Source organism: Lactuca saligna, chromosome 3 (assembly GCF_052625555.1).
Source record: "Lactuca saligna cultivar CGN05327 chromosome 3, ASM5262555v1, whole genome shotgun sequence".
Lineage (NCBI taxonomy): Eukaryota > Viridiplantae > Streptophyta > Magnoliopsida > Asterales > Asteraceae > Lactuca > Lactuca saligna.
The window spans coordinates 107,541,479-107,568,589 of NC_136419.1; the positions used below are offsets into that span (position 1 = coordinate 107,541,479).

The 27,111-nt window shown below is 31.1% G+C and overlaps 1 protein-coding gene and 1 long non-coding RNA gene across 2 annotated transcripts in view; one reads left to right on the forward strand and one right to left on the reverse strand.

Annotated features, from left to right (window-relative positions):
• Positions 1-26,324, reverse strand: part of LOC145035859 (uncharacterized) — a 76,374-nt gene extending 50,050 nt beyond the window's left edge. The window contains exons 1-8 of the mRNA XM_078984361.1: positions 25,324-26,324; positions 18,664-18,690; positions 18,535-18,561; positions 18,407-18,433; positions 18,287-18,313; positions 17,345-17,371; positions 4,712-4,831; positions 2,456-2,562 (exon numbers count right to left, since the gene is read on the reverse strand). Of these exons, the coding sequence (XP_078840487.1) occupies positions 2,456-2,562; positions 4,712-4,831; positions 17,345-17,371; positions 18,287-18,313; positions 18,407-18,433; positions 18,535-18,561; positions 18,664-18,690; positions 25,324-26,235 (1,274 nt within the window). The 5' untranslated portion in view covers positions 26,236-26,324. The remainder of the gene's footprint in view (positions 1-2,455; positions 2,563-4,711; positions 4,832-17,344; positions 17,372-18,286; positions 18,314-18,406; positions 18,434-18,534; positions 18,562-18,663; positions 18,691-25,323) is intronic.
• LOC145033888 (uncharacterized) lies at positions 23,506-24,673 on the forward strand. The gene is made up of 3 exons (XR_013677763.1): positions 23,506-23,584; positions 23,663-23,909; positions 24,493-24,673. It is a non-coding gene; the product is annotated as an uncharacterized LOC145033888 (long non-coding RNA).
• Positions 26,325-27,111: the final 787 nt, after the last annotated feature.

A 27,111-nucleotide genomic window follows, 5' to 3' on the forward strand; every position in this document is an offset into this window, starting at 1 on the left:
TATGGGTCCCTCGATGATTTAGTGATGACACCCCTAAGTGCTTGGCCAAGCCGAGACTAAGTTGATGTGTTTAATTGTAGTATGTTGTCAGTCGTCATAAATCGGAAATCGGGAAACAACACATGAACATACAGTATGATTAAAATCCATGTCTCAGTTCATATGATATTTAGAAGGGAGGAACATATGATCCCTTAGCTAAAGGACGTCTTATTGATAAGATCAGAGTTGACAGCGGCTATTGGAAGCTACGATTGTTGATCAGGTTCTGAAGTCATATGTAAAATAGTTATTAGACTTATCCAAATGGGAGACTGTTGGATTAAGTGTCTAAGCCCATAAATATTTGGATATGTGCTTGATGCGATTGTGAGTATGGTCCTTTTGGGTTGCCTTCACCGTAACAACTGATAGGATGAATTAAAGAGAAAGAGGATTAATTATGATTTGTTAATATATTATAAGAATAATATATTAAAAGAGAAATCATATTATTTCATTAATATTAGTCAAGAATTAATTAAGAATTAGTTTTATGACTAAAAGAGCTTAATTAAATAACGGGGACTGATATTGTAATTATAAGATAATTGCATAAATGGGCTAATGGACTCCATAGAAGTTGGAGTGGAGGAAATCTATGGGGAAATCCCATAAGAATTCGTCCAGGGCCTCTAAGGAGGGAGTCTATGGGCTGCTTGGAGCTTAAACAACCAAATTAGGGTTTCCTTGTTTGATAACCCTAATAGCCTCACTATATAAGAAATCACTAAGGCCCTAAAAACGTGTGGAAGTGATCCATAAGGGTTCTTAGACGTTTTTGGTGCCTCCTTCCTCACTCCTTATTTATCTTGTTGCTTATGGTGTTTGTGACTCCATTAGAGGTGCAACATTTAAGGCACTAAGCTTTCAGAAGTCAATTACATGAAGGATTGATATTGTTATTGCTATATAACAATCAAGGTAAGATATAAACCGTAATTCATATGTTAATTTGATTATTGTATGATAGATCTAGGGTTTATGAGCTTTGGATAATTATTGCATGTATATTAGACAAACTAGATCCAAAGCTTTAGGGTTTTCATGTACACCATATGATTGATGTAGTGCTCAGAACCCATCATAATAATGAAAAAGGGAAAATTCTTAGAGTTTGTACGAACTTAGGATACAAAGTCATCGGTATAGGAGTCTATATAGCTTATACATGGAAACTAAAGTATTAGCAAGTAATGAAAGATGGTACAAATCATAAGAGGACGTCTACCATCTGTATAAGTATGGGTACACCAAGTATATCCTCGTATAACACGTACGAAGCCCACTAAGGTAAAGGTATTTTGTAAGAGAATTATACGACCTATTTAGGTTTATGTATGACCTATAAAGGGTTGATATAACATGTACATCTTTTATATATTATGTATGTTTTATTCAGTGAAGAATATTATGAAAAAGCTTCATCTATGTAGAGTATAAGTCTTATACATGTTCGTAATGACTCAGAGGCAATGGGAGGATCATATAGGAATATAAGAGAATTTTAAAACATGATGTATTTAACGATTATAAAGTGTGATTATTTTGACTCCTCAATTAAAATCGAGGTTAATAGATAATATATTTCTAATCACATGTTCACGAAGACATTTTATTTATATCTCACACACACACACACATACATACACACACACACACACACACATATATATATATATATATATATGTGTGTGTGTGTATGTATATATGTATGCATATGTGCTCATTCATAATGTTTTTGATTTAAACAAAGGATGTCTTTAAATAGTTAGTGCTTGTAAAGACTCATGAAGTGTGGCTTAAATTATATACATGTTGCATTCATTCATATATATGAATATAGGTGAAATGATGATTGTGGTTCATATATTTGGACTATTTACGGATAACGAAATTTAATATGGATGATGATAATGTTCATATTTTAGAACATCAACATTAACAATGTGCACTTTATTCTTACAAACCGTTATGGGGACATGTGGTCGTGGTTCTCGTGTTACCTAATTTCACGATCTTATAATTCATTTATTTCATGTCAATGTTTTGTGGTAACTTAAAAACACATGACCATCCAATATTTATTAATGATATCATGTTTAGAATGTCATATTCTACTCTTCTCATAACCTTGTCCAAATTTAAAGCAACACTCTTGAAAAAAGAGATATAGTTTGCTTGTGAGAGTTTTATATTTAAGGAACAATTTCTAAAATGTTGTTACATTAACCACTTTTAGAGTATGTTGTACGGGGGAGCCAAATTTACATGTTGCATTGCACTTGATTACTTGATTTCCATGTTTGTTATTATTATGACATTGTTTTCTTATTCTTAGGAGTTTAGAACTTATTTAAATTGCACTGGATATTGTTGTATAAGAGAGCCTAAAATTTAAGAGAAGAGATATAACCTAGATTCACGTAAGGCGATCACTTCATTATTTTTTGGATCTAGATGCATGAACTTCATTGCAGATATCATCTCTTGATACTTTCCATTATCATCTATGGAAAACCACTGTATATGAACGAAAATATTAGCAAATCAAAATGTTAACTTTCAAATGACATATCAAACAAGTTTAATCAAGATAAAAATCAAGAAAGATTAGATCAAATAAAAAATTATAAGAAAGCATATATTCAATAAAAATGGGTCACCTTTAAATCCATTTCCTCCTACCTTGACCCTTCTGTAATATATATTAATCTTGCCACCCACACTAATTGTTTCATTAATATCATTCAAAATTGAATTTTTTTGGATGACAACAAAACAAGTTAAACAATTTAAACAAGTATCAAACAAACTTCGGTGAAACTTGCGGAAATAAGCTTCTGAAAAAACGTAAATACAATGTACACAATAATTAACGTGGTTTGGTCAAGGTGATCGATGTCCACAAGAGAGAGAGAGAGAGAGAGAGAGAGAAGGTTTTATTAACTTTCTGAAACTATTACAAGTACTAAAAATTTTATCTCACTTTGAACTCTCACTTTTCTAACAACTAACAATGATGGGGATATAAACCTACTTATAGACAAACATGGAAAGCCCTAATTAAGTCTGATCTATAGTTAGCTTATAAAGGGGATGATCTAATATGAAATTGTTGATGATTTCAAGGTAATATAGGATGAGACTAATACAAAATATAGCAGAGGAAGCTTCTTTATTCTAGAGGAAAAACTATTCAAGGGAAATTATTTATGCCACCTAAAACTTCTATGAGAGAAAAAGTAATCAAAGACTTGTATGTTGGGGGATTAAGAGGATGTCTCGACGTAGATTAAATAAATGTTATAGTCAAGGAGACATAGTTTTAGCAACAACTAAAACAACATGTTTGTAGATTTGTCCAACGCTATATGTAGTTACAAGAAGGTAAAAATAAGGCTCCAAACATAAGCCTTTGTATGACCTTGCTAGTTTCCTTTGGACCATTGGAAAATGTTTATGTTGACTTCATTATGGGCCTTTTTAAGACCTAAAAAAGGGTTAGATTCTTTTTTCGTGGTGGTAGAATTGTTCTCAATGGTTGCCCACTTCATACATTTCATGAAAATATTTAATGTTAAGTAAATGGGAAAAAAATCTTTTAGGAGGTGGTTTGTTTACGTGGGATGCCCAAATCCATAACCTCTAACAGGGATAACAAGTTTTTTGGCCAACTCTTGGCAAACTCTTTGACAATATTTTGGAACATAACTGAACTTAGGAGAACTCCCACCCATTGTCTAATGAGCAAACCAAAATGGTGAATTGCACCCTCAGAAACATGATCTAACCCACAACCACAAATATGGGACGCAACCCTCGTATAAGCTGAATTTTCCTATAAAATTTCTATATGCAATTCGGTTAAGATCTTAGTATTTTTTGTAGTGTCTATCACTTCCCCATGATAAGTGGTGTATTGGGTTGATTGTCCAACAAATAACAACAATATGAGAAATAATTTTATTGAATGCATGAATACTACCCATGAAGAGATAAGGGAAAAGATTTCCATATCTAATGATAATTACAAGGCAACAACTAACAATCATTATTGTCCCAAAATATTTCAGGTGCAAGATTAGGTTATGTATAACTTTGAAAGGCGCGATTTCCAGTTGAAACATATATTATGATTAGTCACCAAAATTATGGTTCATAAATTTTTTTGAGGAAGATAAATTATAATGCCTACATTGTCGATATCCGAGACTTTTAATGTTGCATATATCTATAAGCACACCCTCAAGAAGAAGCTTTTGCGCTAAAAACCGAAAATAAATTAAATTAAATGTTGCACTAAAAACCGAAAATAAATTAAATTTTTTTGCTTAAAATATTTTATTTTGTATATTTGAAAAAAAATAAGTATATTTTTATTTTAATACTTATTTATAAAAATAATATTCTTTTCTATAAACAAATCTTTATATTAAGCCATTTTATTATGTAATGATTAGTTTTATTTAAAGTAAAATATAAAATAATCATGAGGGTCTAATATTATGTAATAATAATTAATAAAAAGATAATTATTTGGTAATAATTAGCTTATTTTAAGAAAAAAATTAAAGTAATTATTAAAGTAATTATTAAGGGATCTTTTAAAAAATAAAAATGATCAAAATAACCGAACCCATTATAAATATGTAGCATAAGATTAAATTACCACATTTCCCTCATCGACAAGGATTCCACTACAGACACGCGAGTATAACTCATCAATGGTAGCATATAATGGAGGATTAAGTGCCGTCATTTGTATGGATTTTATAACTGCATAATTCCTCTGCAATTTAACAACGTGAAAATAAGTTAACTTATCTAGCATAGTAGATAATCTAAGATGTTAAATTCTTATAGAATAACAGCAGGTTCTTAACATAAGGATAAAAACAACATCTAATATTGTATAAGAGATCATATACACAATGTTTCTTAAATGAATTTTTTTTATTGGTTATAGTAAGCAGCTAGTGAAAGAAACATATAATAAATCATATACATAATCTTTTATCTTCTGTATCAAAAGGCAATTTACATTTCTTTTTCGTGTACAAACGTCGGTAAACATATGACTTCAATACCATAACAATGTTCATAGTTCGAACTGGTCAATATAATTAATAGTAAAAGTGTTTCATGGGGCATTTACACTTGTTGAAAATTTTAAATATTCAACTTTCAATTTGTTACAATTTTATTTCGATTAATCATTAACTTTTTATGAAAACATAATTAAATAGGTTACATGTTTTGTCATTATAACTAAAAGTGTAACCATTTTATATTGTTGTGTCGGTCACTCATTTTTTTAAGAGTTTAAGCGCTTAATTTTTAGTTTTTGTTCTATTCTTGTGAAAACTAGCATAAGCTTTTGTCTCTGCAATGGATGTTGAGTGGTTGAAGAATGAAATTCCACATAGGAGGTTCATGGTTTTAGCCACACGCACAATATTACTAGTGTTCCGTAATTAACATCTTATGTGGGCCTTGCGGATGTTTAACATGGGTCTTTTAGATTGTGTCGTTTACCATTTTTTATAATAGCTTTTGTAATTTGTGTCATTATGTACATAGATTATAATTATGATAGTTATTAGTAAGATGTAGCTATATTAGTCCTACCTGTTTATATTAGTCCTACTTCTTTATGAATATAACTATAGTAACATGTAGATATATTAGTCCTACTTGTTTATATTTTTATATGTGTTTATCCTTCTAATTAATGGGAAATCATTTCACATGAAATATTCTAGATTTAATTTGTATGAGCTATATGGTCTCCCATTGAATCTTTCTTTTCCCAGACTAACCCTCGTTTTCAAAAACCTCACCAAACCATACACACACATTCTCTCTCTCTCTCTCTCTCTCTCTCTCTCTCTCTCTCTCTCTCCCTCCCCCTCTCTCTTTCCCCCCCCCCCCTCTCTCTCTCTTTTGTTTGCATGTATATATTATTCACTCTTATGTTTCATCCTTGTTGTATGACCCACAACAATAAAACCTATAAAATATGTTTTTCTCATCATTGGTTTATAAATGTATTGAGCTAGGATGCATAATGGGAGTTTTTAGAAACCCATTGCATGCACTTTAGTATTTCCAGCCAACTCAACAATACCTCCACTCCATTAAAGATGATGATGTTGAATGTCATAAATTGACTATGTGGTTAAAATATGGATATTTAGGATGATAACTCAATCTTTTATAACTACTATTCTTAAGAAGGGTGCAACTTCTTGTTCCATTTGGTTAAGTCTTGAAGAACTATTTTGGGAAAACAACAATGCATGTTCCATTGAAATGGACAACGAACTCTAGTAATTTTTTCTTAGTGATAGGTTAATCACTTAATAAAGCCAAAATATGAAACTTCTCTCTGATCCTATAATATTCAATTTCCAGACATGCATTATATTGTTTAAGTGCTTTAATTTTGAGTTTTGTGGGAATTAGGGTTTTGGTAGAAGCACTTCACACCCCATTTGATTAATGAAACCCTAATTGCTTAGGCCTTGAGCCATATATAAAGACATTATCTCTTATGTATGCCTTTTATCAACCTTCATATCCCATAGATCGAGAAGTTCATCAACCTTCTAAGCATATGTTGGACCAATTGGAGTGTAATGGCATGATTTTTATCCTTCCATTTTAGACATGCAAGACTTTGGGTACATTTTGAACCAACTTGAGATCTAGAGTTAGTGTAGGGTTTGTTTAATGCATCCAAATGGATAAAGTTGGAAACTTTATCTATTAAGAGCATTTTTTGATGTATGTGAGAAGTGTAAGTGCTTTAGTTTTTAGGGATAAAGCCTTTAAAAATGAAATTAGTCTAGACATTAGGGCACATCGCCTACCAAGTTTCATGGCATGCTCTTTGAGCCAAACACGAATAATTTTTTGTTTTGTAGGGCGTAGCGTTTCAATTCAAGGTCACGACATGCCAGACTATTGACTGTTGACTTTTGACTAGTTTGAATTTTGGTCAACTTAGAATGTTTTAGTCGTAGACTAAGGTTTGACCTCTTATTTTTATTTAAGTTGTTTGTGTTTATGATTCGCTCTAATATGTGAGTGTGAGGTTGTTCTGATCATTTTTTGAGGTGAGTCTTCTCATTATACTGTGTGTGATATTGCATGTTTACTGTGGTAGATTGGATGAGTATTGTTATGGTATAATTATGTATTTTGGTTGGTTAGTTATTTTCTTAGTAAGTGTTGATCCTAAGGGAAGTTGGCTATAAGCCTTCAGGCCATTAGGAAGAACAATTGGAAGTCAAATAGTTCTTTGGGATGAGGGATTTGTGTCTATAGACCCACCCAGGTTTTGATTATAAGTTGGCTGGAAATCCAACAAGTCTTTGGAATAAGGGATATGAGCCTACAATTTCACTAAGGTGTTGACTATGAGCCTTGTATGCATTATGTAGGTAATTTGATATATGACATTTTGGGGAACTCACTACGCTTTATGCTCACAGTTGTGGATTAAATGTTTTTAGGTAGTTCTGTTGATCGTGGGAAGGACCCAACTTAACATTATGGTGTGCACATCATTGGTATTTTACATTTTACACTTCCATTACTTTTGATGATTCTGATACATAGGATATTATGTCTTGGTTTTATGGTTTAAAATAACATGGTCTTTCTAAGGTTTAAAACATATGTGCTTATGCTACTCACACATACCCACTCCTTATAAACATACGATCTTCCTATATAGATCTATGATTCCTACCCAACCGCTATCGTACATATTCTTTATACTTTCTACAAAGCATCTACTCTTCCTTTGTTGCGTTTTAATTTCTCTTCCTCTCACACTAACGTAAATACCACACCTCTACCCCTACCCGCAGCCCAACCAACTCATACCCATTACCCTTCCAATTAGCATTCGTCTATATTGAAACCCTCCTTAATGAGGCAAACTTATTGTCAAATAATTCTAACCATATCTAGAGGCCGTGACCGCAACTTCTAACTCACCATATAATCACTTGTGCCAAAAGTGGTTTTTCTAAGCCTTTACATATCCTAGATATCTACAAAACTACTGGATCACCCATATCATGGCCTATTTTTGTGCACTTAATGACTCAAATTTAGCCATTTCCGTACAAGAAGAGTTTAATGCTATTACTGTTAATAGTAACTTGTTCTTAGGACCCAATGGTTAATACTGTTCTGTAACGCCCTGATTCTGGTATGTTGTTTAATATCACTGTTTATTCAAGTTTCAAAAGGGACTCGATGAGTCAATAGCCCGACTCATCGAGTAGAGACAGGATTTCGAGCACATTTAAGTTGGAGACTCGGCGAGTCCATATCCTGGACTCGATGAGTCCATCATTCTGAATAAAACCCTAAATTCCCGGGTTTTGCACGCTATTTAAGCCATGCTATGAGCCCCAACCTCGTCCCCTTCACCCTCAGAGCATCATTTAGCAAACCCTAACCTTTCCTTGAGCATTTTGAGCATTTATTGTGTGAATCTTGAAGTTTTGGAAGAGAAGAAGGTAGCTAGATCCAAGGGAGTAGAAGAAGGTCCAAGATCTTGCATCGATTGTAGAGTTATTGAGGTAAAAACCAGATTCCCTCTGTTGCTATGATTGATTATCCTTTCTTGAATCATATTTAGACCATTTTATACATTTGTTAGCTTATTTATGGTAGAAAAATCACATTAGGGTGATTGGACTTCGGGTCTAGCCATGTTTCAGTCCCAAAGTCGTTGATCTAACACCTTTATGGAGCCTTTTTGCTGGAAAGCCCTAGATCTATTCCTTTAAGTGTTTTTTTAGCCTTAAAGTCCATTTTCATGCATATGTACACATCAAGTTGGAAACTTTATGTGGTAACTAAGCTTTATGAACACAAATCTATAAGTTGTATGCATTAGATTTGAGCAGAATCATCGGAGTAGTGTTGCATGCAACCAACTCAGCGAGTTGTTCTTAAGAATCGGCGAGTCTGTTCGCGAGTCCCCGATTTCTTCTCCTTTTATGTGTCATGCTGAGTGGAATCAGTGAGTTATGGGTGGACTCAGTGAGTCGGAGACCAGACTCATTCATGAAGGGACTCGGCGAGTCAATGCCCCGACTCGACGAGTCCAAGGAAATCTTCATACCTCAAGAACAGACTCGACGAGTCACAGCCAGAGTGTCATGTGTTAAAGGAGGACTTGACGAGTTGTTCATACAACTTGGCGAGTTGGATGCAGATTGACTGAGTGTTAGTATCGAAAAGGAACTCGTCGAGTCTATGCCAAACTCGACGAGTAGTAGTGAACAGAAGCAAGAAAGTGAGAGTAAGGACTCGACGAGTTGGTGACCCAACTTGACGAGTCAGGTTAATTGTATGTTGACTTTGACTAATAGGTTGACTTTGACCAGGGGTAAAATAGTTATTTTACCCTCAGTGTAGTTATCAGTGATTGATTGAGTGTACTTATGGAAATTGTAGCCAGGGAGATACCAGAGCAGCAGCAGACAGTTTCTCGAGCAGTTCATTCAGCAGCCAGATTACGAGGTGAGTTTCCTTCTAGTAGGAACGGGTCTACGGCCACAATACCGGCCTGATTAGCTAGCAATAGTTTCCGAACTTCGATCCGATGTAGCAGATAGTGTGTTTGATGCCTTCGTGGCCCAGACATGATTTATGTGTTATGTGTTCCGGGCTATGGCCTGATGTAGTATGCAGTATATGTGTTTATGCTAGATGATATGTGTTATGCTAGTTGATATGTGTTTATGCTATGCTATGATCAGTTAGTTTCGGACTTCGGTCCGATGCAGTTAGTTCCGGACTTCGGTCCGATGCAGCTAGTTCCGTACACCGGTCCAATGCAGGGGACAAGGTCCCAGTCAGTTCCGGACTTCGGTCCGATGTAGTTTCCGGACTTCGGTCCGATGCAGTGGGCAAGGCCTAGTATGTGATTTATATGTATTGTATGTTATGTGGTAGTTTGGGGGAGCTCACTAAGCTTCGTGATTATAGTTTCAGTTTTAGTTTTGGTTTCAGGTACTTCCACAAGTAAAGGGAAGAGCTTAGGTTGATGGCATCGCACACACCACAGTTTCAGTCTTTGTCCTAGGAGTTTGTTTTGATCTATAGTCTGATTTGATACAGTTCTTTCACGACATTTTATTATGATTTGAGCTATTTGACGTATGGTTTTATGATATGACGTTCAGTATATGATTTTTATTATTATTAAAACAAAAAAATTTGGATCGTATTTTTGGATGTTACATGTTCCTTATATGTGACTTTTCATGAAGAATTATAGGGCATATGGATCTCTTAACATCTATAAAACAATGCTTGTTGCAAATCATAAAATCTAAAGACTCGACATAAACTATCTTGATACTTTTATTTTGACCTTAATTCGGTCATTATACACATTGTCCTTAGTTTTCCATATTAAGGGCATGACTTGTACATCAGTTGGACATCAATATCATTTTCCATCATGGCTATATAAGTGAAAGAATTTATATGGTATCCTTCTATGTCAATGTAAGCATGATAAATATATTCCTGAAATGGAAAACATGCTCAACTACAATCCTAACACACTCATATTGATACACAATCAAAGATTGATCACTCTGGTGAACGTGTCATTAATCTCAATTTATTTCACAACCTTGCCAAGGCCCTTCAAGTACTTGTATTCACATGATCATACCTTGAAAATGTTTATAAATAGATATGCCTATACATTTACTAGCCCTGCAAACCTCACTCCATGCATTGAAATGATTCTTGTGCTATGTTTAAGGAACTTTAGATTTCAACATCTACGTTTATGTATTAAGCACCACTTATATTATTTCATACTCGATACCGATTGCGGGATGTTCCACCTCATGATGCTCTAACATGACTTTACTCCCCTTTATTGAAGCTACCATCATGTACTGTGATAATGACATAGCGGTTTACCTCACCAACAACTCAATGCATTACTAAAGAATGGTGTACGTGTAGATTGACATCCATTTTGCTTGTAACAAAGTAGCCATGAGCCAACTTTGAGTTCTATGTGTGCCCATCAATCTTCAACGTGCCAACATCTTCATAAAGGATCTTCCTACACCGCTTTTAATAGAACTTGGAGACAATTTGATTGTCTAATCTCGAAATTCTATTCAAATTATGGTGGATATTAGTGTAGATTTATGTTGTATATTAGTATATTCATATTTATATGTATTAGTCCAGTCCTTTTATATCTATAATTAGTAGCGATGTTGATCTTGTTTGTAATAATTCCATGTAAAATATTCTAACCTTTAATGCATTTGAATTTAATAGTGATGTTGATCTTGTTTGTACTAAATATAATGTTGATAACATGTATCGAGATTGAAAATCAGTAACAAAAACACCTAGGGCGTGTTCGGAAAAACTAGCTGGTAGCGGGTAGCTTTTGATTTTGGAGCTTTTTGTTGAAAGCTAATTCATATAGCTTTTAATTTTGGAGCTTTTTGTTTATGCTAAAAGCTAAACGCTCCTATCGCCAAACGAGACATTTCTTTTGAACTAGCGTTTTCTTAAAAGCTAGAAGCTAGAAGCTCCCAAAAGCTATGTGCTGAACACGCCCCTAGGGCGTGTTTGGCAAAAATAGCTATTAGCTAGAAGCGGGTAGAGGTTTGCTGGTAGTAGGTAGTTGCTAGCGTGTAGCGGGAAGTTGGTACTTTTATTTGTTATATGAATGTTTGGCAAAAATAGCTGGAAGCTTTTGAAATATATAAAATTACATAAAATAACAATTGATTAAAAATAAATAAATATATAAATATATTTTTAAGGGTATCTATGAAATTTGATTTCAAAAGCTCATGAGTGTTTTGTTAAATGTTACATGAAGTAGATTTTAGAATCAGAGCGTTTTGTAAAATCTAAAAGCTAAAAGCTCGTACCGCCAAACGAAATTTTTTGTTTAAATTAGATCGTTTTATCAAAATCTAAAAGTTAGAAGCTCCCAAACGCTCCGTGCCAAACACACCCATAATGGTTGTATTATCATCTATACCCTTCAGTTTTTTTCCCTTACTTTGGGTCTTAAAGTTAATCCCTCAAAGGTCAAAGATTATACTCCATGGAGTAGGTGTTTCATTCGAGGAGGTTAACGGTTTAGGTTGTTTCTAGTTGTCGAAAATAATATATTTGTATTTAGATTATGAGAAATCTCCAGAAAATTTCTAATATTTTACCTTAATTTATGAAAAAAAAACCCTAAACTAATTTATTTTTTTTTTTTAAATTTTATGAAAGAGCATAAATTACCGGTAAAAATAACAATTTAACCACTTTTTTCCCGGTTTACCGTTTTAATTACTTACCTAGTTCTACTAAAATCTCATTATTTTACCCTAATTTATGAATAAGTTCAAAACTAAAATTTAGTTATGATTTAGCTATTTTTTCCATGTAACATACATTTTACCAGTTTCGTTGATGACTTGGACGTCTAGTCATTAAATAAGATGATAAGATGAATATGATGACTTATATAATGATAAATTTACCATAATATTCAATATTCATCTCATCAGTTCATTTATGAATATGTATCTAGGTCAACAATGAACCGATAAAATGTGTGTTTACGGAAATTTTTTTTTGGGAAATGAGCTAATGTCTGATGAGATGTATATAATGTGTTATATAAGATTAGATAGACAATTTAACATTTTTTTATAAACTTAAAAGATAACAAAGATGTTGCTAGTTTATGTAATTATTGCAGTCTTTGTTGGATACATTTTATATTCCAAAAATATACAATACATAAGGATATCAAGTTTTATGGTAAATATAACATTATATAACACAACATATTCAGCTCATCGGCTCATTTAATGACTAGACATCCAAGTTTAGCATTGAAACCGGTAAAATGCATGTTACATAGAGAAAAATATCAAATCATCACTAAACTTTAGTTTAAGACTTATTAGTAAATTATGATAAAATAATAAGACTTTAGAACCATTGAAGTAATGAAACCGGTAAACCGGAAAAAAATGATCAAATCGTCATTTTTACTGGTAATTTATGTTTTGTCATAAACAAATTTTATTTATAACTTTTTCGTAAATTAAGATAAAATATTAGGACTTTTATGAAAATTTCATTTTAGACTATTCCATATCATCAGCTAACAAAAATATAACACTTATTTATATTTCCATTTATAAGATATATTTATTTCTTTATAACATTTTTAAAATAATGAATGATCATCGATTACAATCATGACTTAGAATGTATGCTATTAATTGGGGAAATTTACTTATTAAAATAATTAATTTTTAGGTTTGTTTATATAAGATGTAGTCATGTGAAGGTTATATATATATATATATATATATATATATATATATATATATATATATATATATATATATATATATATATATATATATATATAGGGTTAAGTTCAAATGAGAACATTATTTAACGTGAGAACGTGAGAATATTACTTTATGTTACTATTCTACTATGAATTTTGTATATACAACGATATACTATTATTCATCAACAAATATACGAACAATCACGCATTAATATTCACATTGAAATTTTGTATGTATAACTTTATGACATTATTCATCACCGAGTATAAGAACAATCACATATTTAACATTCACATTAAAATTTACTAAATTACTACATATATATAAAAAATTTATAGTAGAATAGCAATATAAAATTGAAGATATTCATATTATAATTACTACAATACTATACATATTAAATTTATAGTAGAATAGTAATATAAAGTAGTCTTCTCACATTAAATTGTATTCTCATTTGAACTTAACCCTATATATATACATATATATATATATATATATATATATATATATATATATATATATATATATATATATATATATATATATATATATATGAAGGATTTATTCATTTTAACAAAAATGAGGTCCTAAAGTGAAGACAAATTACATTCTATTAGAGTAAGAATGCCCCGCAAACTTAACCTCTCTTTCTTTTCATTCCTTTGCTTTTTCATTTGTACAAAAGAAGAACCCTTTAACACTTAGGCACCCCTTAGGCTTTGGGTTGTGGTTGACATTTTGCTCGGCAAGCTCGGTATACACCATCCTTCGACGGTGGCATGCCAAGGGTGGCATAGGTCAACGACATAAATGTGTCGAGGAAGGAGAGGAGCCAACGGCTATTTTGCATTTTTTTTAATTGTTACCTTTTTAACCCACATATTCAAATTTTATTTAATCATTTTTTACGATTAAAATTCACCAATTTAAAAAAAAAAAACACCTAGCCATTAGAGTTTTAAAATTCAAATTTTAAAAATCTCATTGACCTTCTATAAATATATCCATGTCTTCGAATTCATTCCACACCAACCTACAAAACATCAAACCTCTTGTAATCTTTAAGATTAAAAAATAACTTCTCCTAACCAACAAAAAAAACTTTTAAAAAAATAAGATAAATGTTTCAATTACTTCATCAATCAATTTGTCATCTTTGGTGTATCGACCTCAACTTGAAGCACCCATATACTCACCACTAATGATTCATTATCCCGAAATTGTTTCATATTATAGATATAGAGCAAACCAAACCCAATTTCAATCTCCAACCCAAATTTCATCCCAACCCCTTCCAATCTGCAACACAAATTCCGTCACGACCCCAATTCCAATCTTCATCTCAAATTCTATCACAACCCCAAATTCCATCAGAATTGCAATTTACATCCCAATTCCAATATCAACCAACTTCACATCCTGAATTTAACCCGTTCGAAACAATGAAAGAAAATATTTTCCAGTCTATTGCATCGGATTCAACGAAATCCAAATATCCACCCCTCACTCACACCGACCCTCTACCACACAACCCTCGAGTCGAAAACAAGAAAAAAAAAAGGAGGGACAGCAACAAAAATTGTCAACAAATGAAGAAAAGGCGTTAGCAAAAGCATGGGTTGATGTATTGGAGGATCCTATCATTGGAGATGACCAAGATTGAGAAACTTTTTATGTAAAAGTGTGGAAAATTTTTATTAAGCACACGAATAGAGGTTCATGCCGAACAAAAGTTCAAATATATTCAAAATGGAGGAATACGAGCAAATATGCAATGGATTTCAATGGTGTCTATGTCAACTTGAAACGATCTTGGGCAAGAGGTGCTAATGATGCACAAATCCTATCTAAAGCTCAAGAAGTGTACCGTAAGGAAAAGAAGAAAACATTCAAAAATATTAGTTTTTGGAATGTTGTGAAGTTTATAGAAAATATGGCTAAAACAATACATGTCGGAAGACTTTACAGGTAGTTCAAAAAGAATTAAAACATCCGAAAACTCCCATAGTCAAGCATCAGATACATATATTGAAATAGACCTCAAAGATTACGAACCATATGATATTCTGATGTCAAGTCGTCCTATAGGAAGAGAAAGCTCAAGGATGTCGAAGGTTCTTCGGTTGTGGAGAAAAGAGAGGGGCTCATGGAGTTAAATGAGCAAATCCTAAGAATGTTGCAACTTGTGGAGCAAAAAGAAAAAAAATCGTGAGTGGAAGCTAATGATGAAAGACGTTTCAAAATTACCCGAGTGTCAATGTCAAGTAGAGGATAAAATGCAAGAGGATCTTATGAAAAATATATGAGTTTGACAAGTAGTATTAAGTCACTTTTTAAGTCAAATTTTTTAACGTTTAATGTTAAGTTTAGTATTGAGTAATTTTACGTTTAGTTTAGGTCAAGTTTTAAGTAATATTTCAAATGTTGTAGCGTTTTTTATTTTAATGAAATGTTTTTTATTTTAATGATTTATTTTAATTTAAGAAAAAATAAAATAAAATAAAATCAATCTTGACCCAACCCTTGAAAATAGCATGTCATGTATAGCAAAATTGACATGCATACAATTTATGGCTTTGAAGATGATGTGGCAGCATGACCTGTCTCCACTCCTTCGAACCTTAATGGGTGAGGAATGAAAAAATGATCGGTGAAAAGGGAAATAAATTCATATAAGGGTTGATGTGGCGTTTAGATGTCATGAAAATTGAAATATATATTAATTTTCTTTATTATATATAAATATTGTCATCGGAATTTAATCATAACAAGTTATCCTTATATAATATTTGATTTATTGTTTAATATGATAACAAAAATAACTACATAAAAAGGTATTTAAACTTACATTAATGATAAATATATGGACTTCCAAATTGTTGATAATAAATAATTTCCATAACAAATATATATCAACATAACAAATATATATCAACAAAACATATGTTATTCATAGATATTCATTAGTTTAATTGGTATATTTGTATGCTATTATGAATAACATATGTTTGATGTTATATTTGTTATGTATTTAACATTAGGATTATTGAGTATGTGTCACTACTAGAAAACTGGACAATTTCCGACGGCCGTATTCATCGGAAATTCGTAGGTAAAGCCGATTTCCGATGGAATACTGACATAATTAGGTCTGTTATAAATGCCCCGTGGGTATTTTTTTGTGATGAAATACCGATAAAAATTTCTGACCGATTTCCAACAGACAACGACGACCATTTGTTGGACCTCTTTGACCAAATTTTGACGCAATACTGACGGATACTATTCGTGAAGGATTACCGATATAAACTTTTTTGTAATGGATTACCGACATATAGTGTTAGTGACGTATTACGACGGAACCATAAGTGACGGATTACCGACAAAATCGTAATTGATGGGTTACCGACGGAATTATAAGTGACGACTTACCAATGGATTCTTTTTGGTGACAAATTACTGGACGGGTTTTCTAACCTTTTCGTTTGTGACTATTCCATCACTGCTCCATCCGTAAAATGATTTTTTAAAAAGAATAAAAATTAAAAAATATAAAATTCCAGATTATTTTTTCACATAAATGCAAAAAGTAAACTAAAGTGAATACTTAAAAAAGAAATACAATCATAAAGTGTCACAAATTAGTGTTTAGTGTTTCTATGTTTGTCAATTCCGTCATTATTTTCCGACAAATTCACCAAGTTTTCTAGTAGTGTGTTTTAGCCATTTTATTAAAAACATATAATCTTATTAAGGGATTTCGACAATCGGATTTGGAGTATGTCTTTAAATATAGATGTGAAGAAAAAGTGTATCGTTCATTATGTATAAGTTAGCATATATAGAGATGGATAAAACTCCAAATTTTCAACAATATTCAACGTACAATTCCATATAAAAAGGCATACCTGCAAGTCCAAAATATCGCCATGTTTCTGTGTTGCACCAAAAAAAAATTTATAAAAAACAATGAATTCCTTTTATATATATATATATATATATATATATATATATATATATATATATATATATATATATATATATATATATATATATATATATATATATATATATGAGAAATTAAATATCCTCCTATTTTTTATTCATAATTTTCTTCCTACCTATTTAAGATGATGACAAATGTACAAAATTAACATCTCATTCAAATTTAAATTAAATTAAATGACACTTGTCACCATCTAAAATAAGTAGGAAGAAATTAAGTATAAAAAGTAAGAAGATATTTAATTTTTTTTTTTCTCTCTCTCTCTCTCTCTCTCTATATATATATATATATATATATATATATATATATATATATATATATATACATACATACAATGTATGATTATGACAACATATGTTTCAACCAATAAAAACATGACAACACATTATTTTAGAATAAATTACATAAATAATTTCTTACATATATTACTTATAATAAAAAATTAAGACAGATTGGTTCTAGAATATATTGCCCTATTTATGTATTTTCTATTGAATATATATATATATATATATATATATATATATATATATATATATATATATATATATATATATATATATATATATATATATATATAAAATACATATCTATTTCTTTATTCATAAATAATATATTGCATAAGTTATATATATATATAGTTTAATCTAACATAATGTGTTGTTATCTTTTATTGGTTTAAATATGTATCTTTATAATCATGCATTTTTTATAGAACTTTCCCGTGTGTGCATATATATATATATATATATATATATATATATATATATATATATATATATATATATATATATATATATATATATATATATATATATATAAAGGGAATAAGACAAAAACATACATCGAATACCAATGCTTCCACAACTTCCTGTTCAACCAAATAAGTGATAAAAATTGTATGAGTTTATTTCGCTATATAGACACATAGGGAAATCCAACTTTTCAAAAAACTCGAACTTACCTCCACTCGCAATGTCTCCACAAGTTTCTGTACCACCAAGAAAATTTTTAGAAAAATGATTGAGTTCGTTATACTTAATTTATCATATAGACACACAAAAACTCTTCGCTTCAATAATGTGTACATACTTGTATTTCCAGTGCTTCTTCGAGTTTCTGTGCCACGAAACATTTTTACATAGAAATTCATTAGTTGATTATATAGAATTAAGAAGATAGACTCAAAGGAACATCTTAATTTAACTCAATATAACTTACTCGTAATTCAAACGCTTCCTCCGATTCCTGCAGCACCAAATAGTTTTTCAGAAAGTTGTTATGAGTTTATTCTTTCTTGTTGGGTAATTTAACACATATAATTGGACATGAAAGAACATAATTCTTAACACACTTGATTAGATTAGGAGTAGGATAGTTTGTTGTTTAAAAAAAAGTAGTATATATATATATATATATATATATATATATATATATATATATATATATATATATATATATATATATATATATATATATATACACACACACACACACACACACATGAGAGTGTGTGTGCACGCGTACACACGTGTGTGTCACTGTTGAAGAAATCAATCATAGCGGTTGATTCTTTGTTTGGCGGCTTTGAACCGATTATGATTATTGATTAGCTGCAAGGTTAATTGGTATTGGTCAATACCAATCAAAATTGGTTGTTGACAAGCGCACACACACACACATGAGAGAATGTGTGTGGGCGTACACACGTGTGTGTGACACTGTTGAAGAAATCAATCACAGTGGTTGATTATTTGTATGAGGGCTTTAAACCGATTATGATTGTTGATTAGCTGCAAGGTTAATTGGTTTTGGTCAATATCGGTCAAAATTGGTCGTTGATACAAACACACACTACCTTTTTTAAACAACAAAATACCCTACTTGTAATATAATCCTAAACACCACTCATGTCTTCTAATGAGACTTGAACCTATGACCTCTCAATTGAGAGAGTTACTTCTTACCGTTAGGTCCAAAACCCTTTAGTATACACACACACTACCTAATAAATGAAAATCTCCACATGCCACGTGTCAGATTTTTAAAGCTTATATTTAATTGGAAGAGATTTGTACACAATAATTTTTTGCAATACACAACAATATATGCATCATAAAGTTGTACAATACAATACTTTAAAACACAAATTATTGTGTATGGAAAAAAAAATTATGTACGAATTAGTTCCCATATTTAATTTTCTAACTTTATTTTGAAGGTGACATGTGACAGCCTTAGCCTCACAGATTTTCCTTTAATTACTTTGCTTTTTTTACTCTATTGATTCTGTTTTAAACTTTTTAAATTACGTTTTAATAGATGAAGATTACCAATTCACCCCATGATTTTAGCCATGATCTTAACTCCCAATTAACATCTGTTAATACTTTTGATTTTTTTTTCCCATTTTCAATTAAATTTACATTTTGACAAACGTCAAATCATATTTCTATAAAGCAAATTTCAAATTTATTAAGTTTAGGCGTTGATCTTATAAGTTCCAAAATCACGAATAGTGTTGGATAATGATAAGAATTAAAGTAGAAAATAAATAAATAATTAATCCTAAAAAACACATCTACAAAATCTTGATTCCCCATGACTTCATCTAGCTTTTTACTAATACTGGTTGGTGCTTCAAGATTTTGGTTTCATACAAGTTTTTTCTATTCTAGCCACTTACATTTAAAAAATCTTTAACATTTATTCTTTTTAATTGTTTTTTTTCTTTTAATCAATTCCTATTTATATGATATTTTGAGTGTAACTTTAATAAAATACACTATTAGTAAACATTTCCAATCTACAGTATATATACTTTCATAATAGTTAAATCATATTTAAATAATACATTTTTATATTTTCTCGTATTTTAGCAATATAGTTTGATTTTCAAATTGTCAAACACTGTAATACATGAGATTATATAACTAAAAAATTAGTTGGATGTATATTACATCTAAATGATGTATTTGTTATTATTCTGTCTTGAAGATACAATTATCTAATGTCTTGTATATTTTAATTATCCAACATTTTTAGTTTTATCTTTCACTTGAAATATACAATTTCAATCTCTGCTATAATAGTTGAATAAGCTATTTAGTAGTTGTAAATTTTAACTATCTAATGTTTATAAATTTATATTTCACTTAGAACTATAATAATTGATCTAAGTAGCATAGTCAACTAGTTTATATATTATTTTTTAATTTCAATTGGAATATATATATATATACACACACACATATATGAGAGTGTGTGTGCACCGTACACACATGTGTGACATTGTTGAAGAAATCAATCATAGTGGTTGATTATTTGTTTAGTGGTCTTGAACCAATTATGATTATTGATTAGCTGCAAGGTTAATTGGTTTTGGTCAATATCGATCAAAATTGGTCATTGACAGTCGTTGTGGGTATATATATATATATATATATATATATATATATATATATATATATATATATATATATATATACACACACACACACACATACACACACATGAGAGTGTGTGTGCGCGTACAAACGTGTGTGTGACATTGTTAAAGAAATCAATCATAGTGGTTTATTATTTGTTTGACGACCTTGAACCGATTATGATTATTGATTAGCTGCAAGGTTAATTGGTTTTGGTTAATATTGATCAAAATTGGTTGTTGAAGTCCTTGTCGATATATATATATATATATATATATATATATATATATATATATATATATATATATATATAACTCTCTTATAAGGTGCTCCATTAAGACCATCGGAGCACCGTCGGTCGTCAGACCATCACATGATTGACTGGACCACCATTAGAACAAACAAACCACTGATGGAATGTTGTCTCTTTACTCTCGACATATCTGTTTGCGCCTTTTGGTTCACCTCCATCAGTTTACTCGTCGAAAAACACCAACCTCTACGTCTCCTTTTCCTATACGACCTTCCTCCACCTATGCTCTTCCTAAACCGCCTCTCTCTACTAAATCTATATCGAAATGTTACCGTATCTAGGGATATAGTGCGAAAAGTCACCAAATCTGAAGAAAAGGTAACCAAAATTGTCGCTCTGATTTCTGAAGCAAATGTAACCATTAGATGTGAAGAAAAGGTAACCACTAGATCTGAAGCAAAAAGTCACCAAATCTAATTTCTTTTTTGATAGTTTGTTTGATTAAATTCTTCTAAAAGGTTTCCTCTCTTGATTTGTTTGATTATATGCTTCATATTTGTTAAACATCTTTGTATTATTAGTTGCACTCCATCTATTTGATGGAATGCATGTAAAGGTTTTACCTATTGTGTTTTAGGGTTTCGAGTGAAGAACATAATAATAGTGTTTAATCACATGTGATTAAATACATATAATCATATGCGATTAAATACACGAGACTAACTATCAAATCGAAACTGCGAAATGAGTTTTGTCCATATAAATCATATATACTTAAATACATATTATCATATGTGTTATTGGTTGCACTTCATCTATTTGATTAAATCTCTGTAAAAGTTTTATCTATTCTATTTTAGGGTTTTTAGGTAAAGATTGTGATAATAGGGTTTAATTACATAGGATTAACTACATATTATCACGTGCGATTAAATATATAGAACAAATTGTTGAATCAAAAATATGAAAATGAATCGTGTCCGTATAAATCATCTGTGACTAAAATACATATAAGCATGTGTGATTAAATAGATGAGAACACATATTAAATCAAAAACAACGAAACGAATATTGTCCATGTAATCATATGCGATTAAATACATATAATCATTGGGATAAAATACACAAGAAAAACTATTGAATCGAAAATGTGAAAGCGAATATTATCCATTTAAATCATACGTTATTATATACATATAACCACATGTGATTAAATACACGAGAAAAAAATTAATTAATAGAGAACGTGAAAACGAATATTTTACATATGAAACATATATGATTATATATATATATATATATATATATATATATATATATATATATATATATATATATATATATATAAAATGATTAGTTGTCATGTCATGAAAAATATACGCGTAACAGGAATATTAGTGGTTCATATATTAGAAGTTGTATATTCCAATTTGAATGTACGACCACATACTATAGAATAACTATAATATTAAAAAATTTGATTGTATTTAAATTAGGTATATTGATACTCATAACTAGTTTTTAGAGGTTACAAAATCATTAATTTCGATATAACTTGTATACTTTAGATAAACATTAGAAAAATAAATAAAAAGTAGCTTGACATATATCACTTCTAAAAAAAGGATCATGCTCCTACTAAATTTTGCTAGTAACTTTTTCCCTCAGAAGTTACTATGCATTTCCAAGGGTTTCCTGGAAATTATGTAAAATAGTTTTCCTTGGAAACTACTATGCATTTCTTAGGGATTCCTAGAAAATTCGAAAAATTAACAGTTCTTCGGAAATCCCTTGGAAGTTCCTATGCATTTCCTCGGATATAGACATACACATCTGATACCGTTGAGTCCTGGTGACGCTAGACATTTATACAACGGTTATGTTGGCAGTAATAGCAATGTTAGTTTTTTTGATCCAATGGTTGATTTGGCGGGGGTATATCAACATGCTAGTGGACAGGGGGGATAGCACAAGACCATAATGACTTGTTCCTTGATGGTGCTGAGCCTCCTCCTCAGTCATAGGTCATTTATAACAACGAATGGGAAAAAGTTTGTCGTTGTAACATTTACATTGATCTTGTTTATTCATGCTATAGTTATACTTATTTGGTTATTTAAGTATTATTGTAGGTTTGGAAAAGGTGAAATCCATTGACGAATCATCTATAAGCTATTTAGGCATATCGGCAACTCGATGAGTCATGAAGAACATCAAATCGACTTGGTAATTTAGCTAATCTTATTTATAAATTTTAGTAAGTGCTTTTACTTTTACACAAATTACAAAAATTATACTTTGTTCTTTATGTAGGAAAAGAAATTGAGGTGTCCACGCAACATATTTGCAAATATTTTGTTATACCTACCTTACTAAGGAGGACAAGAAAAAGTTTTGGGATGGAGAGTACGATAACATTCATGATTTGAACTTTTGTACATCTAAAGCGAAAGAAGCATTAGTAAGATATCTTTATCATTCTTAGATAATTGTCTCTTAAGTTTTAATATCTCAATCTTGTTATTTTGATAAATTGTAGGTCGCATGTGAAAGAGGCATGATTTAAAGGTATAGGGAGGATATGACTCAGCATCTAGGGGATGATGCTAATGTGTGGATGCATGCACAAGAAGGAAGAGGCCGAGGTAATCATATATATGGGATATGTAATTCAGATCTTGATTTCCTCGTTATAGGACATTTATCATCAAAGGTGGGAGCTTCACTTCATTTGCTGACTACGAGCGGTCGCAAGAATGAGTACATTATGATAGATAATAAAGAAAGTATGTTGCTATTATGAATTATAAAATAAAGTATGTTTTTTATTATGGATAAAAAAAATTAAATATATTGTTATAGTGAACTAAGAACATTCTCTATATTGGTTATAAAATAAAATAAAATTTGTTGTTGTTTTGGTGAATAACTGTGGTTCTTGGACTTATTTGCCTTGAGATTTGTGACCATTTTGCCCCTGGTTGTTATTTTGGATTCCTATTATTGATTGGATTTCAGCTGTTGTTGTTTTTGTTGCCTATTTGATAATGGTGTTGCAGTTGATATATGTTCGTTGGCTTTTGTCATTTTGTTGTCGTTTTTGAATGGTGTTGTTCATTATTTGGCTTAGCTTACTTCTAGTGTTAGCTTAGTTGGTTTTTTGGAGATTGTTTTTGTTGTTCATGCCTTGCTTGTTGCATTTTGTTGAGTCTAAGTTTTGTTTGCTTAGCTTCTTATTTTTTTTGTGTTTAGTTTTGTTTGCACTTTTGTTTTTTTTTTTTGCTAGCTTCTTGCTAGCATTTACTTTAATGTTATTTGATGTTGCTCAAAAAACTAAAATTATGTATGATTGTTTTAACATTTATTTAGGTCTGCGAGTTGGAAGAAAGGCAAACCCAAATGCAAACCCAAACCGAACGACATCCACAATTAGAAGCGCAAATGGTTGAAATCTTGATACAACTCCGTAATTACAATCTACATAATGGTAGTTAGTTATTGTTGAAAACTCTTGTATGTTTCTTAGATATTTTAAATTATATTTGTGATTTTAGACGATTTTTAAACTTGTTTGTTAATAAATACATTTGCAATTTATTTTCGTCTTTGTGAAATGTATCTGGTTTTTTGTATTTATATTTTTTCTGCATTTTGGATAGAAAAAATCTGGATTTCTGTGTGTTTTTCGAGGTTTGTTTACTTGTGCACATTTTATCAGAAATCCCTAGGAAATCACTAGATTTGTTTTCACAATATGTGACAAAAGCATCATAAAACTGGATCATAGAGATTCCTTCGGAAATTCATAGGAAAACATTCCCTCATAAATCCTCGGGATAAATAAATCTCCTCGAAATCCCTAGGAACTTGCTCCCTTCGGAAATCTCTCGCAAATTTTCCCAGAAGAGGCTTTGTAGGAAAGTCCTCGATATTTCCTACAAAGATATTTTCTCGGAAATGTTTCCGAAAAATCCCCCCGAAAACTTTTCCTACCATGGTTTTTCCGAAGAAGTAAATTTCATTGGAAATGCCTAGAAAACATCTATTTCCAAGGAGTTTTCTTGGGAAATTTTCGTAGGAATAACTGCATTTTTCTAGTAGTGTATTAAGGTTGTTATTCTGACATAATTAGCATAAATTAAGGTTGTTGTCCTAAATTGGTGTCTGCAAAAGTATTTTTTCAGAAATATTTTAACTTACATGTAGTTCCAATGCTTTCTCAAGTTTCTGCATCACTAAATTCATTGAGGGTCGTCCTTTCTGATCATTATGCAAGCATCGATATGCAATATCCGTAAATTCTTTCACCGATTCCGAGTCCATGGAATCAAGATCCATAATCACATTTAAGTTTCCTTCTTCGTAGCAGCGTAGGGCTAGTGGGACTAGATGTCGTTGTTCGCCAATTACATCCATGAAGCACATCCTACCACATAATACTTCAAATAATACGACGCCAAACGAATAAACATCCGACTCTTTTGTTAATATCCCTGTATTAATGTATGCTGGATCGCAGTAACCATGAGTGCCACCACCATTTGTAATCAGGTAAGTCTCATTCTCATTCGCACGACCTATTTTCGAAAGCCCAAGATCACCAATCATAGCTTTCCAGTTCTTATCTAAAAGAATGTTTGCACTCTTTATATCCCTATGGATAACTCTGTGATTTGCTCCTACATGGTTATGAAGATAATCCAAACCACGTGCTGCATCAATGCATATATTGATCCGTTGCATCCATGTAAGTGGACACGTGGTATTAGACTTATTTAGGTACCTATCCAAGCTTCCATGCTCAGCGTACTCATAAACAAGGATTTTTTCATTTCCTTCTTCGCAATAACCAAGAAGTGAAACTAGGTTCGGATGTTTATAACGAGAGAGTAAGTTAATCTCTGTTAAGAACTCTTTAAGCCCTTGACCAGAAAGGTTGATAAATGGTAGTCGCTTTACAGCAACAGTGGTAAGATTACCGGAAAGTGAGAGTTTTCCTGTATAAACAGGGCCATATCCTCCTCTTCCGATTATGGTTGTGAAGTTTTTGGTGGCTACTACAATATCTTGAAAGGGTATTCTAAGGTGCTCTAACTCTTTAAAGAAAGACATTATATTTGTGTGGGAAGAGGAAGTAGTGAAGAGGGAAAAGATGAAAAGCAAATGATGATGAGAAAGGATGAAGTAGGAACGTTGATGTTTAGAAGGGGATGGATACGAACGTAAACAAAGATGAGACCAGGTTAGCTGGTATTTAAAAAGAAAGGCCGGCCAATTGTTCATGATTATTATTTGTTTTACACTGTTGTTATATTATAAAACAAATTATGATAAAGTGATAATAACGCCTTTTAGACGAATAACTATTTTTAGTGTGGATATATTTTTGGGGAGACAGTATCTCTAGTTATGTTAAAAAGAATTATGATAATAATGCATTTTCAATCCTAAGATGGTTTGCGTTTAAAAAAAACCAAAAATAGTTTCCACGCTTCGACTTTGTTTGACTTAGTTTTGGTTTGCAAATAAAAATATGTGACTGAATGCCCACGCTTTGTTTATATATCATAAATCAGTTAACGTAAAGATGCCGACTTGCCGGCTTGTTTTAATTACAATTAAATGGCATTATCATAATTGAATACCAATATACAATTCAATGCATAGGATTATAGATTGGCAAAAGTAACATAAGACCCAGTAAGGACTTGCCGGCCGGATTGTTGAATTAGAATGGAATTGCATATCATAATTGAATACCAATAAAAGTGTTTACCACTTCTTTAAGTTTATTCTTAAGGGAAGAGTAAAAAGTAAAAACCATCCATATAAATTTAGAAGTGATATTATCGAGTTAAGGCATCTTGATTGAGAATAAAGCATTCCCCCTAAGGTTTTATTTTAAAGATGGTAACGCACTACTACTTAAACTATATATATATATATATATATATATATATATATATATATATATATATATATATATAT